Below are 18,897 nucleotides of genomic sequence, written 5' to 3' on the forward strand. Positions count from 1 at the left end.
AATCCCCTACCCAGATGTCAATTTGTAAGCTCCTTTACATCATCTCTCATTACCTTCACTTTACACATTACCTGCCCTCCAAATGTTCTGTTCATTTGGTACAAATTACCTTGCTCCACTGCTGTTCCCATTTGATTTGACGGCTGTGCTGTTTACCCAGCTTCTTGGTACAAATTAACCATTCCCTATCTAACTGTGTCAAGTGATTGTTTTTTTTTTTCCATGGTGATAGTCTACTGAGTTAAGGGGGAAGCCCACTGATTTTTCAAAATTTCAGCATAATTCAATGATGACGTAAAATAAATTAAAATCATCCAAAATATTTTGATGGGAAATGGTTTGTTGTAGAGAAACTTACCAACTCAGATTTCTTTACAGTGGTGACAACCAGGGGTCACAGTGTCTACTATGCAAATAGGGCCATTTTATTTACTATGCAAAGTGACCAATGAACCTATACATATCTTCTACATGAGTTTTTAAATCATTGCTGTCCAAAGAAAAATCTCCAGATCTGTAACTTAACAAGGGGTGGGGGCAAAAACATTCTTAACTTTTAATGTAAAGAGATTTTATTCCAACAATTTTGGAGCAAAATTTTATCTCATTTATTTGGGCTAAATTTTATCTCAAAACTATCGTAAAACAATGTCTCAGGCATCAGGCAGTGTATTAATAACCATTTAGAGGTGGACGTCTGGTTCCTGTCACTACCACTGTGAACAATTCTCGCTCAGTGCATTTCTATAAAATGCAGCATTTCACATCAAACCACTCTGAATGATTTTACATCTTTGACCATTTTGCAGAACTTTTGAAAATTCAGAGAAATTCCCCTTTAGTGCTATGTCAGCTGCTGGGGCTCGTAGGTGGTAATGACCCACATAAGACCACATACAGATTATTTTAACCTTGATGGCCAAACTCCAGCTTTAAGCTCTTCCTCAACATGACAGAATCTGACCCACTTAGTGGACTGTTTGTATCTGATTACATTACATAACTACACTGTAAATGTTACAACATATGTCAGCTCTCTTCACTGTAATTATTAAATCATATGTTAGCTGCTCTGCCCACTCAGTTTTTTTTGTTTTTTGTTTTTTGTTTTTTTTTACTGAACTGATTCTGAGTTCTGTGTGCAAAATAAATAGACCTTTCCAGAGTATCAGAAAGGACTTTTGACATGCTGATGTCATCAACTGGGGTGTAAACTTTATGTCCAAAAGTCTATAAACACCTGCTCATCCAACGTTTCTTCTGTTATCCCGTGTATTAAAGGTTAATTTGTCCCCCTCTCCTGCAGCCTCTACTCTCCTGAGAAGACTTTAAATGTTGGAACATTGCTGTGAGGGTTTGATTGCATTCAGCCAATTAGAGCATTAGTGAGGTCAGGACTCCATCACTCCAAAGAACACACTTCCATTGCTCCACACACCCAATGTTTGGGGGATTTATACCCCTCTAGTCAATGCATGGCAATCTTAGGCTCATGTGTAGCAGCTCCATAGCATCCCATTCTATTAGCAATGCTTTGCTATGGAGATTACACAAGCTGTGTGTGCACAAGGGAACATATGAACATATATAGCAATAACTACACCTTAAAGATAGATTCACACAAATACCTTGTATCTTAATTTTTATTGTTTTTTGCTTTTTTATGTAATTTGAAAACTCCAATTACCTTTTATGTTGCGTTAAAATTTCATGATGAGTTGACCAACAGAAGTGGTCATCTTGTTCCATTAACTTAACTTTTTCATTTAAAGTTAAGCATGTTTTTACCTTCTCCAGTAAGTTCCCATTTTGGTGGTACACACTGTGTGTGTGTGTGTGTGTGTGTGTGTGTGTGTGTGTGTGTGTGTATATATATAGGCACAAACACACAAACACGCCACTCAGGAACTGAAACATGATGTCAGCCTTCTAGGAAAAAAACATTCTGCTCAGATACACAACTGCTTCAGTACGATGGGTGCACCTGATTACATGTAATTGATAAACACAGTGGCGTAGTCACTGAACTCTCCTCACTGCTATTGCACAAGACGTCCTGAACCTGAACATGCCCTAAACATTAACAAAATTACATAAGCCAGGCGGCAGCCTGCTGAGAGGGTTTCGGTACAGTACATCTAGGGTTGTTTATGCTTGACGGGCTTCAAAATTTGAATGGAAAAAAAAATATGAGCATCGCATTTTGATTGGTCCACCTTGCTGGAAAATGTATGTTAGTTATTAGACTGGGGGCATTATTATTTTTTAACCCAGTTTTGGATTTAAGACCAATCTTAGCTAAGGAACACAGCATGTCCAGGTTTTCAAGTGATCATGTGAGGCCTGTGCACAGAGGAGACAGTCATGAGGACAGAAGAAAACATCACATTGTATGTGAGAGTGCTGCTTCACACTTTACATCTCTTTAGCAATCGGAACACAAGCAGTAAGAAAATATTTGCTTAGTAGGAAGAGTGTGCTCCTCTTGTTAAACAGTCACTGACTGTGTCGTGGCCTTAAGGAGTGCAGCAAGGTCGCCAGCTGACGGAGGGACTGTCACTGTTCCTGACCCAGGAAGGAGTGTTTTTGAGCCTTTATTTAACAGCCAACTTTCCGTCATCAACAGGAAATGACACAGCAGAGAGCACAAAGAGCAACATGACTCTGTACATCACTCCACCCTTATTCTCCTCACTGCCTCAAACAGCCTCTTTAATGCAGTTATCTACACTGTCCAGAAGTCAAGGGTATTATTAGTGACTTTGTTGTCTCTACTCTCTACTCTCTACTCTTCTGAGAGGTAGATGTTGGAACATTGCTGTGAGGATCTCATTGCATTCAGCCACTGGAGCATTATTGAAGTCAAGTACTGTCAGCGATGGGTGCATTTTAAAGGGCCCATATGAATGGAAAATAAAAATGTTTGAAGTCGTATGTAAACATTGTTAAAGTTTCAAAATGTATCATTCATCCCTCAGTCAATACAGTTAATATATAGAAGCTGCAATAAAGCCAATTTTGAATTAATCGTTTTTGTGATGTCACAAAAATATCTATCTATCTATCTATCTATCTATCTATCTATCTATCTATCTATCTATCTGTCTGTCTATATATCTGTCTATCTGTCTATTTATTCATACTCACAAAGCAGTAATTACATATTCTGTATTTATTGTGTGCTGTAAAAACTAAATACTCTGCATGTAGCATAAACGTGCTCTGTGCTATCAAATGCATGGAGGTGAGATTCTGAACAGTGAAACAAATGAGATCTAAAAAATGATAACGTTTGAGGTTAAACTGAGAGTGGTTTGATAAACACTTTCACTTGCCCTGAGTTTCTAGACTTGCACATATGAAAGTGCTTTGTCTAAACTGGTGTCTTGCTCAGTGCCTGGAGGGGGTTGTAGCTTATTCAATCAGCTCCTTTTAAATCCCCCATTTTGATTCTATAGTCCCCCCCTTTCCGGAACAGCCTCTTCAGATCCATCTGCTTGGAGGAGGGGGGTCTTTGTAATCCCTAGAACTGGTGACCTACATCTTTTGCAGCAATGTGTCATCATTTTCACTTCGTTTGATACAGCCTCTCAAAACTTAGTTTTAAAAAAATCCTCTCTTTTTTTTATTTATTTAACCCATTCATTTCTAACAGTATGATATAGACAAATGCTACAGAACTTCTGCTGATTGGTCTGAAGTGATTATATTTTATTTAGCTATACTTTGAATGAACAATTAACAGTTTGCATGTTTTTGATCACATGAAATTTTCATACATTTTCAGATTTGGACTTTTTGTTGTTTTGGAGAAAACCTGTAATTCCCAGTGAACAAATAATTACACTTATTAGAAAAATTGGTTTGAGACATACTCAGAGAGCATAACCAAAGGAAATTTAAAATTCCAATCACAGACATCAGTGAATGAATCAATAAATTGCATTTACACTAATGGACCAGGGATGGATCATGGTTTTGTGAGGCCCGTTTGGAGGGCCCTCCGATAACAAAAAAAAAAACTAAAAAAGTAAGATTATGCCCATTGTGAGCAGCACTGGAAATGTGTTGTTTGTTTTGATTATCCTCATTCATGTGTAATATCATATTGGGTCTACATTGTAACAGTTTTTTGTATGCAGTGAATTTCTATAAGTGCTGTAACAGAAGTAGTCTAGACACATGAAAGAGTAAACGCCAACACCTCATTTGACTGACAATAACAACGTCCCATGAGTCAGATAAGGGAAAACAGAAAACCTGCCTCAATGGATAAGATTTCTTCATTTCTTTCATCTGTTTAGTAATTTGTGCACATTCATACTCGTTTGTGTGATGTTGCTACAGTCTACAGTGGATTATCCCAAGCATTTGAGCCACATCTAGCCTTGTGGTCTTTGGCCCCTAAGCACTGGCCCCAATGACCCGTTCAGTAATCCACCCCTGTAATGGAGCAGTTTGTATCTACTGACAGAAGGACGTGCTGGAGAACGACTTTCTGCACAACCTCAAAACCAAGTCCACACAATGGGTCACCGCTGCTGAAGGTCCAGTTCCTGTCAGCTCGCCTCGCTCCGCTCTGAGCCGTGTAGCTGTGTAGCTGAGGCGCTTTGCCTGGTCTTGTCTCGCTTTGTTTGATCACGTGCGTTGGTGACAGTCAGTCAGAGCAGAGCGCCGCTCCTGATTGGCTGGTGAAGTTTGACCGAGTCCCTCCCATAGGCTGGGCGAAGTGACGTCGCCAGCGATCAGCTGTTCATTTTCCACAACAATAACAAAGAGAGTGCTTCGCTTCGCACTCGGAGGAGCTGCTGCCGCCGCCGCCGCTGCAGAAGAGACGCCGCTGAAAGCTCCGACTCGGAGGGTCCAGAAACTGTCAGTTTTTCCACACAATAGCTATATTTATATATTTTTATATCGTGTAACACATTCTACCTCAACTTTCAAGCGACCTGTCGTGTTTTTGAAGGGCTTACCCTCTTCCTGTTTACAGTACTTCACCGCAGGTGAGTCTCTCTTTGTTGTTCGTCGTTTAGCGCAGCAGCCGTTAGCAGCGCTTTTGAACTGAGTGTATTTCGGTTTTTGTCTTGTAAAACACTCATATTAACCACTCACATGTGTAAGCTGTTAAAAAGTTGCTTCGACAGGGATTCTTAAGTAGTCTTGCCTAAACTTTTGTTTGCTTTAAAGCTTTAAAAGCGCAGGTTTGGAGAAACGTACAAATATGCTTTTTTTCATACCTAGCATATTTTTGGAGGGCTTGACCTTCCCGACCTCCCTGATTACTGCGTTCACTGCTGTGTTTCGCTGGGTGAGCTGACCGATGATATTGGGCCGATGTGAGGGGTTAGGTTTGGCTCAGCAGGCCTGCTGCTGCGGTGGTCCGCCCTGCTGTGGGTGGGTGTAGAGTTACTCAGCCCTCCCCCACTGCTTATGTAGGCATCGACAACATTAGCTGTTTAAGGCAGGCCAAAGCTACATCATTTCATTTCAGACTCGTTTAGACGATTAGATGCGCCTAGACCATGTACTAAAGATACAGAGGCAGCGAGAGCCGCCAGTAAATTACAACTACGCGCTTGTTGTGAACCGTGTGTTTCAGTAAGTTTGCTTCAGATGCCGGTTGTCTTTGTTCCTAACTCTGTTAGTCCAGTGCTGCTCAGTGTTAGTCCTCTTAGTCCATTATTGCTCAGTGTTAGTCCTCTTAGTCCAGTACTGCTCAGTGTTAGTTCTGTTAGTCCAGTACTGCTCAGTGTTAGTCTTCTTAGTCCAGTACTGCTCAGTGTTAGTCTTCTTAGTCCAGTACTGCTCAGTGTTATCCTCAGTAGCCCAGCTAGGCCAGTCATTAAACTTGGAAGAAAGTAGTGTACTTTCCTCAAGCATGCCTTCATTTTGGCCCTGGGTGATGCCTGGGTGATATTTTTCAACTAGATCACAGTAGCAGATTAGATTTATATATATATATATATATATATATATATATATATATATATATATATATATATATTTAAACCTATACCATGAATAAAGCGTGCAAAATAGAACAAAAAATTAAATAAACCAGAAGGAACACTGCTATTTTAGGGGCATTATGACAAGGGTATAACACTCATTATCTATCACATATATCACAAAAACACAATGTCATATATAATATGTTGCCCAGCAGTATTTTAGCCTAAATGCTGCATATTTCTGTAATTTGACTTTTGTTTAATACAGCTGATTCATGACAGAACCTTCTGAATGTCTGTATGAGGCTTTGTGATTAATCCTCTTCTTTTGGGCTCTGTGCAGTGGGTGACCCCACAGAGCCCCACACACTCCTACACAGACAAAGCAAGCTATGCTGAGCAGGTGCAAGAGATTGTGAATCGACTGCTTGTCAGATAAAGACACAGCTGGTTGAGGGGAAGCTCTCAGTGCTTCATTGCACAGCTGTTCTGTTGTCGTTACATGCAAAACAACAGATAAGAGGTTCCTCGTGAGTCATAGTTCTGAACAGAGTGATCAACACAAAGAGCAGTTGTCATTGGTATCAGCTTCCTCTGAAGTGGTGTATCATTACCTAGAATAGATGACCCTACAGGCAGTACTCTGTTGGGCAGGGACTGTCGTTCAGAACAAGTTGGCAGCCTTTTGGCATTTTATGAGGATAAACATACAATTTATGGCTGAGTGAAACATCTAGACAGTCTTGCTTGTGCAGTTTTGGGATGCCTTACCACATAGCATTAAAACCAGTTTTCAAAACACAGTCTTAAAGATTTATAGTGCTTCTGCAAATAATGGGTAAATGTCACTACTGAGTTTATGACCACCTGCATATATATATAGTTGTCTGGATTTGTTAGTGGGTTCTTTTGTTAATAACTGTTGTTCTATCATGTTCTTATTTGGTACTGCTCTTGTCTCTTATCTGAAATTTGGGTAAATAATGATAGATTCCTCTCTAATTTTGTCCACAGGTCCTTTGATTTTGCACTTGTGAACACTATGACTGACCTTTGTTAGTGGTGTTCTTTACACAAGAAGAAGAAACTAATGCACTTCAGCACCTTTTCGGAGACCTCTGTGAGCGGCTCCAGCAGCTGATGACCAAAGAGCTCCATCCTCAGCCACTAGCAGGCCCACTCCTCTCCCAGCGTCCTCACCATGTTCCAGAGGTTCACCAGCATCCTGTTTGGAGACGCCATGGAGGAGGCCAGTGGATGTCCTGCAGATGTGGGCTTTAATGAAAATGAAGACGACGAGGAGTGGATCCTTGTTGATTACCTTGGTGAGTGATAGCCTTGTTACATTTACGGCAAAATCACCTGATCGCAGTTATTTGAGCTGAGCGCTGTTGTGTTCCACAGTTGTTAGCTTTCAAAATCTTATATTTACATTGAATCAAACAGAATGTGAATTGACTGTGTTTTGATCCGTTAAAAAATGCAGTGAGATATGTCATGGCCTTCTAGCTGGTGTTGTAACACCTTTAGAGGACAGCGGTGAGTAATGTTTGTTTATTTGAGTTCAAGCTGTGTCAGTTGGGAGCTGCTACGTATCAACAGCTACAAAACAAGACAGCTCATTGTACAATTTGGCCACATTAGGCTTGTACTTTAATAGTTGCATTACAGTGAACAAAAGAAGACAGGTCCATTTTTAATCAATAGTCATAGGTTATGGATAAAATGAAGATTCAGGACTTGCTTTGTTTTACATTAAAGTAACTTTGATACTTTAATGTGAAGTTCTGTCTTCTTCAGCTGTGAGGGCCTTGAGTGTGGTATAGTGAGTAATGCAATGTTTCCTCTAGGATCTTTTTGAGCAGCGGTGACAGACCAGAGTACAATCACTAGAATATTTTTCACCCCATTACTATAAAGCTTGACTTGGCAACCCTTAAGCCTGAAGATCATGATACAGGCTTTAAAAACTATTCTTAGACTTGAAACTAGTTTTCAGACTTAAATTAGTACCCAGACTTTCTCAGCACCCTGAACGCAATGTCTGAAGTGGAACGATATGTTGTTCTCATATTTAGTGTTCTTTCTTATATGACTTCTGACCTGCTGGGGTTTGCAGTGACCTCAGTTTACCCTAACTAAATATCAACAACATAGACAGTTCTCAGTCGAACACGAGTGGCTCCACAGCCCTGTCTCGCGTCATATAGGGTGTGGATATTTCAGGTGCAAGGAGATCTGTCTGGCTCGGTTCAGTTCTCTGAGGTGGGGGCTTGAGCCGCAGAGGGCGAGGAGGGCATTGGTTCTGCGGCCAACAAACCTCTTAATATATCACACAACAGTGTCTGCTGCAGGGGTTAGAATAAATATAGCCCTCATTTGGTTACCTTTCACCTTAATGACAGCAGGCTGAGCAGAGAGATATGAATGCAGAATTTTTCCTGCCCACAGCTGAGTTCTAGAGCCATCTGAAGGACCAGACAGTGGCTAATGGCCAGGTCAGCAGGATAGGAAAAATAATACAAGATATTTCAGACTGCAAAACGAAAACATCGTGAGATCTTTTCGCTTGGACAGAGGATGTTCTCCAATCGGTCCATAGTGTTGAGTGGATAAGAGTTTAATTGGCTTCTTGGGGACAGTGAAGAGCACTGTAAGAGGGTTAAGGGCCTTCTTTTTAACCAGCTGATCTGCAACAGTACCTAAATGTTTGGTGACAGCAAGCAGGCAGTCACCCAGCTTTGGAAAAAAAGGTTGTGTAGGCCTTAAAAGTTGTAGATGTAAACACATTTGAGTTCCTTTCTATTCAGTTGCTGCAGCTGTGAATATGGGTCAAGGTTATGTAGTTGATATTAAGAACTATTGTCTTGCATATTTATTTACTTGAATGCTGTGTTAAAAGTATTTGCAGCATTTTCTACCATGCTGAAGGTTCTCAAGTGGTTTTTGGCTTGGCCATATGGTTCTAAGAAAAACCTTTCATTTTATATAGGACCTGGTATATAATGTGGAGGTTCTTAAAGGGGAACTCCTATATTTTTCAGCATTGCTACATAATTTAATAGCTTTAATGTGAACAGAGTCATTCAGAATGGTTTTGATGTGATGGTGCATTGTGGAGAAACCAGCTGACACAGATTTCTTGACAGCAGTGATGGAAACCAGCAATCAATGTCTCAATGTCTACAATGCAAATATAGCCATTTTAGTTATTATCCAAAGCAGCCAGTAAACATACATGTGTCTCCTGAGGTTTTAATATAATGTTAATAATGGTAAAATTGTGGTAAAAACAAAAACATGTTTTCACTGGGTACCGTTTTGCCGCTCTGAATGTAACCTTTTGCCATTAATTGATTTTGAAAAATATATTTTAGGCCAAAATCTGATCTTAAAACTGTTGTAAAACAATGTCTGGTCACCAGTCAGCATATTCCTAACCATTTTGTGTAAATGGCTTTAAATAATTTAGCTTTAAGAGGCATTCAGCTCTTCAGACGTCTGGTTCCTGTCATCAGCACTGTGAACAACTTTGATTCTTTTCTCTAGAACAGAGTATTTCACATCAAACCACTCTGAATGACTGTATTTACTTTATTCACTATTTATTAGTTTATCATAAACATTTAATTATAAAATCCCCCTTTAAACTTTAGAAAGGTTTTCACACTTGCACATCTTCTTTTAAAGAACCATTCATAAAATGGTTCTAAAGGGAACAAAAGGTGATTCTTCTCTGGCATCTGTCCAAAGAATGCTTTTATGTTCCATTCGTTTTTTAAGAGTACAAAATAAGAAAGTTGCTTTCTGTAAAATGATTAGGTAAAGTATGTTAATGGTGCGCAGCGAAAGAAAGTTAGTGGTCTGTGTGTCATTGTAGGATATTAGATGTAATTGTTTCAGAGAAAAACTGCTGAAGGTGGGCTCTCTAATGGGAGAGCGTCTGACCCTCATTACTTGTTTTTTTCCAGGAATCCCAGACAAAATTTGTTTACTCTATAATCATCACATTATTTGCAGTATTCTCAAGAGCTTTATTTCTTCCATCCAAAACGAGTATTGGAACATTTTACAGCTCAGAATAGAAAAATCTTAATTCTTTGACTAGTTTATTAATATATTAAAGGTTTGTACACACATAATGTTTGTTTGTGGACAGTGGTCAAACTTTATACTGGTCTTTAATTATAATAATCTGTTAATGGTCACCCTCCTTTGAATATCCTTTGTAGCCTTGGGGTAGGATTGCCATGGAAACTTGCTGGGGCTTTGTGTTGCTGCCTGGTCTTACTCACTTTGTGCTGCAGTGCCACCTAGAGATTGTTTTGTGTAATACACCATGCAGACTCCATATTGTTTACACCATATTTGATGAGCTGCCAGGAACCTCACAGAGTAAAAATAGCACTGAACTATGAAAACAGATTTCTCTGCTAGTTTTTGCTGACAAAATACAAACCACGGTAATTGATTTTGTTGGTTTGTTTTCCTCTTGAGCATTTTTTCTTTTCCTTTGTGATAGGACATTTTAAAATGCTGTGTTTAACTATTCCCTTTTATTTATATATATATATATATATATATATATATATATATATATATATATATATATATATATATATATAAAATTCTTTTTTTATTTCCTTATGTTATCCTATGGGTTTAAAAACCGAATTGATTTAAAAATGACCTGATGTGTCAATCTATAGGTGGTGATAAGACTGCATTGATTTTAGAATGTTAAAATCGAATATGACCAATTCTAGTAACATTCAATAAAGTGTGTGCATATTTAATCCAAGCAAAAAATCTCAGCCTGTTTTTAATTGTAAAAATCCTAAAAGTTTAGTGCATTGTTTTTATTGTCTGTTTCTCCTGCTGTGTAAATAGTTTCTTCGGTCATTTGTTTTTTTATGTATTGTGATCAAACTGAATCATTGTGAGGTCTTTTTTCATAAAGATTATTGTAGAGGAATGTAAATGCTGACTCCTCTCTGTATATTTTTATAGCGGAGGCTTGCTCCAGTGCCTGCGGGGATGGGCTGGTGGAGGTCTGCTCAGAGGACGTGGCTGGCCCAGACTGCCCTCTGCGCTGCTCTTCCTGCTCCTCTCTGGACTCTGTGGCAGACACAGACCCTGAGGATGGGGGTTTCCTGAGGCTTGATGAAGCGTGTGATCTGGAGGAGAGCTGGTTCATCACCCCACCACCCTGCTTCACTGCAGGAGGCAGGGCTCCAGTGCTGCTGGAGACCAGTCCTCTGGAGAACCTTCTGATCGAGCACCCCAGCATGTCTGTGTACGCTGTGCACAGCTCCCGCCACCGCCCCACCAAGGACAACTCCTGCGAGCCCACCATCCTCAGGTAGCTTTTAATTCTTTTATTCAGTGTGATTAAAATGAAATGTAAATGAGTTAAAACGACATTTCAGCCAAAAGTCATATTTGCACAATTCCCTACATGGTCAGTGCACCTAACAAGTACTGGAAGCTAATGTCTACCAGGTTAACGTCATGCAAAAGTTGTTAAGTAATGTAAAATAGACGTGCTAATATGGTTTCTGATACTACATGACCTACTATTGTCTATAAATCACCAAAAATACTCATCTTGAAGCCTGAATTTGCTCATACTTTGGTTTATTTTTGAAAGAATGGTATGTCATACAGTGTCTCAGTAGCTGCAAGATTTCATAGGCTTATAGCGTTTAGAGTAAACTTCAATGAACATATCGTAAGCACTGTTCAGATGGGGTTAGTTTTACTCTGGGTGGTGAGGTAATGTATTGAGTACCAGTGTTTCTTAGTCAATCGGACTTTGCCTTGTTAATTTTACATACTGCTCTCTGGCGCCTTCCTGGATGGCATTATATTGTAATTGTCCCAAATCCTGCGATGTACCGATTACCAGTGTTTCTCAGTCAGTCTGAATCAGCCATGTTATTTTTACGTACTGTGCGTTCCTGTGTCAGTAAAGAAGCTGACAGCTTTTATTTACCATAAATGAACGGTAAAATACCCACTGGTTTATATTAATACCGTCAAAATGTACATGTCTAAGTTTTTCATCATACCCTCTCGGGTAGGAGTTTTCAAGGTTTTTCTTAAGTGTGGAAGCACTCTGTGGCCCAAATCAAGCCTATATGTGTTGTCCTATCTCACATGCATGACCCCAAAATCATAGACAAAAAAGTTTTATTTGATGTGCTGATGTTGATTGTGGGTTGTAAATTCCCAGGCTAATGGCAATAGTGACTTACTGCATTTACCTAAGACAGCTAAGATGATTAGGGTGAACAAAATTATGATTAAATTAAACATTTGAACATGTTTTACCTTATGAGTAGCTGAATATATTTGGTATGCACAATATGTCAGAATCATATCGGTATCGACAGGTAATTGCATTAAAAAATGAAATTAGCGGCATTAGGCAGACATAATTGATATTTCAAACCGATATTTATTTGATTACATATTTATTGTACTTTGGATGACTAGAATGCTCTAGCCTATTATGCTCAAGTGTCTGCATTTGAGTAGTTGTACTGCATTTTTAACCCTCTAAAGATGAATGTTACATATCCATAATGCAGTTCCAGCTGAATTTAGTTCCATATTATATAAACGTTTATGTATCGGCATCATACAGATGTACATGAAAAATATCAGATATCGCCATTGTCCCAGAATTCCCTAGAATATATTGCATGGAGAACTTCTGACACCGTAATGCACAAATTGAATATCCACTGTCATTTATACCAAGACTTCTTATCCTGTGCCAATCTGTCATAAACATTACAGATGTCCTGTGGTAAAACCGCAAGACCCCATTTCTTGGTGTAAAACTAATGCCATCTGTATAGTACTTTACTCATTCGACTACATTTTGGAGTGATCCAATGTCTGAACCATCGCTTTAAAACATTTGTGGTCTAAGTTGTGTTTCATCCACCTTTCTGCAGGACTGAAGTTCAGCGCAGGCCGAGTCATCCCTCTGACTGCTATGCAGCCACTCTCACTGCCACCCGTGCCGGCTTCCTGGAGCAGGCCAAAAACAGTCGCCTGGCTCAGAGGATCCGTGAAAACGTGGAGCGCCAACAGCTGTCCCGCAATGCCCTCCGCCGCCTTAACCTGCTCCGTGACGGGGGAGCCAGGCAGGCCAAAGCCACCGCAGGCCACGTTCACCAGCCCGGGCAGAGGCAGTACAACTACTGAGGCTGTCCCCACTGTGCTCCACCAAACAACTCCCTGTAGTAGCCCACCTCCACTGGTAATCAAGCCTTTTCCACAGATGGAACGGAGTCCTTCAAAATCAGTAGCATAGGTCACTTTACTCCAGCGCAGGTACCGGTCTGCTTGAGCGTATGTCCAAATCAGGCGCCGTTCGGCTCTGTGGCTCCTTCCTGGATGGCATTGTATTGTAATTGTCACGAATCCTGCAGTGGATAATGTTCCAAGGTGTTTGTGTGTACTTCCTTCAACATCCACAGCTCCATCTGGTGTGACTGAGAAGTGCATTTATTTTGCATTCTGTAATTCCATTGAACATGCAGGAAGTCTGTATTTCTGCCTTACTTACTTCAGAACATCTAATGTCTTTCTGTAAAGCCATATTTCTTTTTGTTTTTTTAATCACAGTAGTAAACTAATCAGCAGCACCTCTCTGGATAAGAGTGAGGCGGCCTACTTTGTCTCTTTTATTAGGTGTATTGTCACTAAAAGCCTTGTTTTAGCAGTAGATTCCACAATGTGTAAAATTCTATTTAAAAAATAAATTCCCGAATATTTTTAAAAGGAAAAAAAAATATTGATGATATTACATATCAGTATGAAGTTGTTATCTGCAGTGTAAGGTATGTAAGTAAAAAGCATTGTTTTTCTTATGATAGTGTGCAGTTGTTGTATGACTGTGTAGTGCTAGTCTTGAAACGGATGTATAAAACAAAACTAAAGCGTAGTTTTATTGTAATATATATATTTTTTAAAATCATCGTTCACTCTGAATCTGCAGTACACTTCTCAGGGTCTTATCAGTTCACCTGTACTCTTTGCTAAAATGCAGATTACTTGACAAATGTGTTAATTATCTTTGTACATACTGGAGAACCTCTAAATTTGTCATTGTGTGCATTGCCTTGTGGAAATGTTTGTAATTAATGATCATTTTAAGCAAAATTGAATGCTCGCTTGTCCTAGGACTGTGAAAACACTTTTCTTGATTGACTGTTAAGACCTGCAAACATGGAGTAAAACTGTTAGTCTTCTTCTTTTTCAGAAATGTTTTGATTTCTTCACACTATAGTGACCTTTCCATGGTTTCGTTGTATGCCTTATGTTTGATCAGTTACATGAAAATGTCATATTTGGTGAAGTTAATATTTAAACCCAGCGTAGCAGAAATGTTAGTCTGGTAGTGTTTGAAATGTTTTTTTTTTTTTAAAACGTGTTCTCTGATCTGGCAAATCTGGCATTGTGAATTTCTGACGACTGCCGAGCTCAGGGTCTCAGACAATTGAATGGACTGCTAGATATGAAGTGCAGACTAGACTCAAAGGAATATTCATGATCTCCTGTGAACGTGAGTCTGGTCTTGATTTGTCACTGTATGACTTGTAAGACATTGTTTCTGCGGACAGACGTAGGATGTAGACATGTTGTTCTGCGTGATATGAGTTTCCCTCGCCCCATTACCCTGTTCGTTTCACTCTTTTTGATTTTATTTCTAGAAAATGTAACAGACAATGCATTGTTTCTGCAGTTAAAGGGACTGTTGAGTGATGCAGCCGTTTCCCCATTTTCCCACGTATCTCTGTCTGGAAGAGCAGCTTTTCCCTTTTTCTTCAGTAGCCTGACTTTTAATGTTTAAAAACAGGGATTTTGTTTTGCCTTGAAATGTCTTGAGGATCTTGTGCCTTCCAGGTTAAACAGTGCAACAATGCATCAATCACGAACTTGAAAACCTGTCCAAAGGGACAAAGGGACAGCAAATGACTATGCACAGGGGAATAAACTTGTCTCTGTGAGCCACTCACTCTGTACAACGTTTTACATGCTAATGTAGCAAATGTTCTTTCTGTGTTCACATGCGAAGAATAGTTTGCGTGGCATAGTGATAGGCTATGCTTTCATTCATTTTTAGTTTACTGGAATAATGCAGCACTTTGCCAAAGGAGTAGGTGTTTTTAGCAACATTTTGTTCTCCTTTCTTACATTTTGGACTCATACAAAATGTACACCAACTTCTCTCTCTCTCTCTCTCTTTTTGTTTTTTTTGTGACCACCATAATTAATATCAGTTTTAGTTGTGTTCAAAACAGCCACTTGTCAGTATAATTTATGTGCATTTATTTTTCAATAAATGTTTTCGTACAGATTTTAAAACGTGTTGCACAAGTGTCTTTTTTCCGCTGAAGTTTAGGTCCCCATTGTCCATGAGCTAAATCGTTCTCAAGCACTGTGGTGACAAACCACACTTCTTTCCTACTTGGAAGCCTGCAGTTCTGGGAAACTCTTTTAAATCATTTCTTACATTCATGCAACTTTTTTTTTTTTAATGTTACAAAATTGGTTCACATCAGTAGGTTGACTAGAACTGACCCATCTTCTACTTTTCATTGTAGAGCAATGTATTGTCTGACTTGGTATTGACATACTGCTATAATAGTTTTTGTTTTTAGCCATGTTCAAAGAGACATCTGCCAAAATTTAGAAATCCTCGGTCAAATGACGTTTCTAAATCAAAATAAGCTGTGCATCCTCTACAGAGAGCACAGTTAAATATGTCATTTTCTGCACATTTCTATTTATTTCATGAATTTATCATTTTTCCCCAGTATGTAAAATTCAACAAATAAACAGTAACTGTGCATTAAAATGTGTGTAAGAAGTGTGTTCTCAGAGGATGTGTTAACATCCCAAACTTTTTACAGTCTCATACCCCATCAGACATTAAACTTCCTGCTGCGTGCCCCCTCTCGCTTCTTATACACACATAAACGTATATATATATATATATATATATATATATATATATATATATATATATATATATAAATTAAACATTGCCATGATGCAGATGTGAGACATTTTGACTTATACAATCAATCCCTCTTAATACATACGTGTGTTTATGAGGTGATGACCCAACACACCAGATGTACACTCTCAGAAATAAAGGTGCTAAACTGGTGGGAACCTCACGGGTACATCTTCAGGACCTTTAGTTAGGGAACATAGTTGTACCACATTCATTTATATATTATATATATTTATATATATATTTATATATTTTTAAAGTTACATTGATTCCATTTTCACTGTCTCGACTCCAGGCTTTTTTATTTCACTTATCTGTTTGAAACTTTTACAAAAATGTACAAATAGGTCGCTTGTTCCTGAGAAAGTGACTGTAGTGTATCTAAAACTAATTTAAGATACACAATTGAACCTTATGACCAGTACTATACTTTTGAGGGTAGATTTACATTGTGAGAACCTTTTCTTTTTTTTACATTTTTGTTAATGTTTAACTTCCCTGCTAGAAAAACCAGCAAAGACCAGCATGATTGGTCACCAGCAAAACCATTGTGTTTTGGATGTTGATATGCTGGTCAACCAGCATGACCATGCTGGGAAACCAGCTAAACCAACAACAGCCCAGCATCAACTAGCTTAGACCAGCACAAGCTAGCATGAAATGCATGCTGGTCTGTGCTGGTTTTTTTCAGCAGAGCTGTGATGGAAGCTGTTTGTGTCACTTGTATCAGGGAAGTACCTGTGTAAATGTGCAGACGGCTGATTAAATGAAATGAACGCCAAAAATCAACACTGGCTCTACTGCCACCGTGTCAGCATTTTTTTGGCATAATAATTGCTTTATATTCTTTGTTTTTATGTAGTATGATTTATTGGATTTTTTCATGTGGTTGATGATGGAAAGATCATGAAGGGCTTGCTTAGTTGTTGTTACATTTTTAATGTCTTGTTTTTATGTGAGCTATACAACAAACTAAGAGCTGATGACTTGCAGCAGGAGCAGGTTAGGCATGCAGACTTCCACTTATTTGTCAACATTTGTTGTAAACAGTGTTGTTCAGAGTGGTTTGATGTGAAATGGTTCATTTTAGAGAAACATACTCAGATTTATTACAGTGATGGTGATAGGAATCAGGGGTCACAATGTCTATGACACAAATATAGCCAATTTATTTACTATCCAAAGCCACCAGTGAACCCACATGTGTCTTCTGAGTTTATATATATTGTTGCTTATGATAAAATAGTGATAAATCTGAAAAAAAAAAAAAGTTTTCTTAGGGAATATTTGCCTCACAGCACCCTACATGTACCACACAACCATGAATGTATCTAAAGAAAAAAGGTTTTAGGCCAAAATCACATCTTAAAACTATCATAAAACAATGTCTCAAGCATCAGGCACCATATTCATAACAATTTCATGTCATTGCTTTCTGTGAGGGAGCTTAGTCAGTAAGCTTGTCTAGAATGGAGCATTTTAAAGCACGCTGAATAATTTTGACATCTTAAAGGGGAATTCCACCGATTTTTCAAAATTTAGGCATAGACATACATTTCTGCATAATGTAAACAAAGTCATTCAGAGTGGTTCGATGAGAAATGCTCCATTCTAAAGAAACTTGTGAAGTCATACTTGTTCATAGTGGTGGTAATAGGAACCACACATCTGAAGAGTTTAATGCCTCTTCAAGCTACCTCAAATAAACCTATTACATTGAATTGGTTATGAATGCGCTGCCTAATGGCTGAGACACTGTTTTATGATAGTTTTGTGATAAAATTTTGGCCTTGTATATATTTTTAAAAAAGTATTCATGGCAGAAGGTACATGCAGGGCATTGTAGGACAAAATTGTTCCCAAGGAACACTTATTTTTTCGGACTCACTACTATTTTATCAGCATCATCATCGCTATTGCATATAAAAGCTCAGAAGACACGTAAAGATCCACTGGTGGTTTTGGATAGTAAATAAAATGTCTATATTTGTGTTGTAGACATTGTGACCCCTGGTTCCTATCACCACCACTGTCAAGAAATGTAAGTCAGCAAGTTTCTCTACACTCTTTCACATCAAATCACTCTGAATTATTTTGTTCAAATTTAGCTGGCTAAGCAAAAAATCTTGTTTAGTGAGACAGGAGATCTGTCAGATAACTGCTATGTAAGTCATTTGCTGGGTATTTTAGAATGTTTTGAAATTCATAATAAATAAATAAATAAATAGTATTTAAGATCCTCCCAAAAAATAAACAGCTCCTTTCAGTCTGATTTATGTTTGCAATAATGTGTAAGGTTTCCATTTGGTGTCATTTTTAGAGAAGAAATCTGAACAAAACAGTCCAATCAAAACAAGCAATATCAGGTTTGTAAGATACTTTATAAGCACACAGTGCCAGCACTCAGGAATCTATAGTGAAAAAAAAAAACAGAACCATTTGCATTGAAACTTAATAGTTTTGTTTTTTTATGGGAACTAGCTTAATGGTTACCTTTAGAGACCACTAGTTTCCCATAGGACACCTTCAGATCCCATTAGAAAACCATCAAATGCATCTGGAATCAGTCACAGAACATCTGTTATTATTACACCTGTTATTATTACCTGCCATTACTGACGATTGGACACCACCAGGAACCAACAAGAATTTTAATGGTTTCTATGATTTTTGTCAGCGTGGTCTCATTAACTTCATCAATGCTGACTTATTAACTCTATTAATGCAAACGTGAACATCATCTGACACCGTGATATACTGTGAATATACCGCTGGGTGTTGTCAGTATGATCCAGGCCTGTTTAACCGCTCCTGGTGTTTTAGAGGTGTGCGGGTCCTCTAGCGCGCCCTTCAGTCCGCAGCGCTCCGGCACACATTCGCTCCATTTTTCGTTGAAATGTGTCACAA

At 38.7% G+C, this 18,897-nt stretch overlaps 1 protein-coding gene across 2 annotated transcripts; it reads left to right on the forward strand.

Moving 5' to 3' along the window:
- Positions 1-4,750: 4,750 nt before the first annotated feature.
- Positions 4,751-15,335, forward strand: tp53inp1 (tumor protein p53 inducible nuclear protein 1). 2 transcript variants are annotated; one of them, XM_036590399.1, is made up of 4 exons: positions 4,751-5,003; positions 6,966-7,276; positions 10,962-11,313; positions 12,917-15,335. In XM_036590399.1, exons 2-4 carry the CDS (start codon positions 7,153-7,155, stop codon positions 13,167-13,169), a joined length of 729 nt encoding a protein of 242 aa, XP_036446292.1. In that variant the 5' UTR covers positions 4,751-5,003; positions 6,966-7,152; the 3' UTR covers positions 13,170-15,335. The 2 variants fall into 2 exon arrangements, with proteins under 2 accessions (XP_036446292.1, XP_036446301.1); XM_036590408.1 differs by lacking the exon at positions 4,751-5,003 and adding an exon at positions 5,053-5,598.
- The last annotated feature ends 3,562 nt before the right edge of the window (positions 15,336-18,897 follow it).

Source organism: Colossoma macropomum, unplaced genomic scaffold (genome assembly GCF_904425465.1).
Source record: "Colossoma macropomum unplaced genomic scaffold, Colossoma_macropomum, whole genome shotgun sequence".
Lineage (NCBI taxonomy): Eukaryota > Metazoa > Chordata > Actinopteri > Characiformes > Serrasalmidae > Colossoma > Colossoma macropomum.

Excerpts from the sequence above, each read along its gene's own strand:
- tp53inp1 (XM_036590399.1), top strand. The coding sequence starts at position 7,153 with ATGTTCCAGAGGTTCACCAGCATCCTGTTTGGAGACGCCATGGAGGAG. Across the intron at positions 7,277-10,961 it reads GATCCTTGTTGATTACCTTG|CGGAGGCTTGCTCCAGTGCC; the intron begins GTGAGTGATAGC and ends ATATTTTTATAG. Across the intron at positions 11,314-12,916 it reads TGCGAGCCCACCATCCTCAG|GACTGAAGTTCAGCGCAGGC; the intron begins GTAGCTTTTAAT and ends ACCTTTCTGCAG.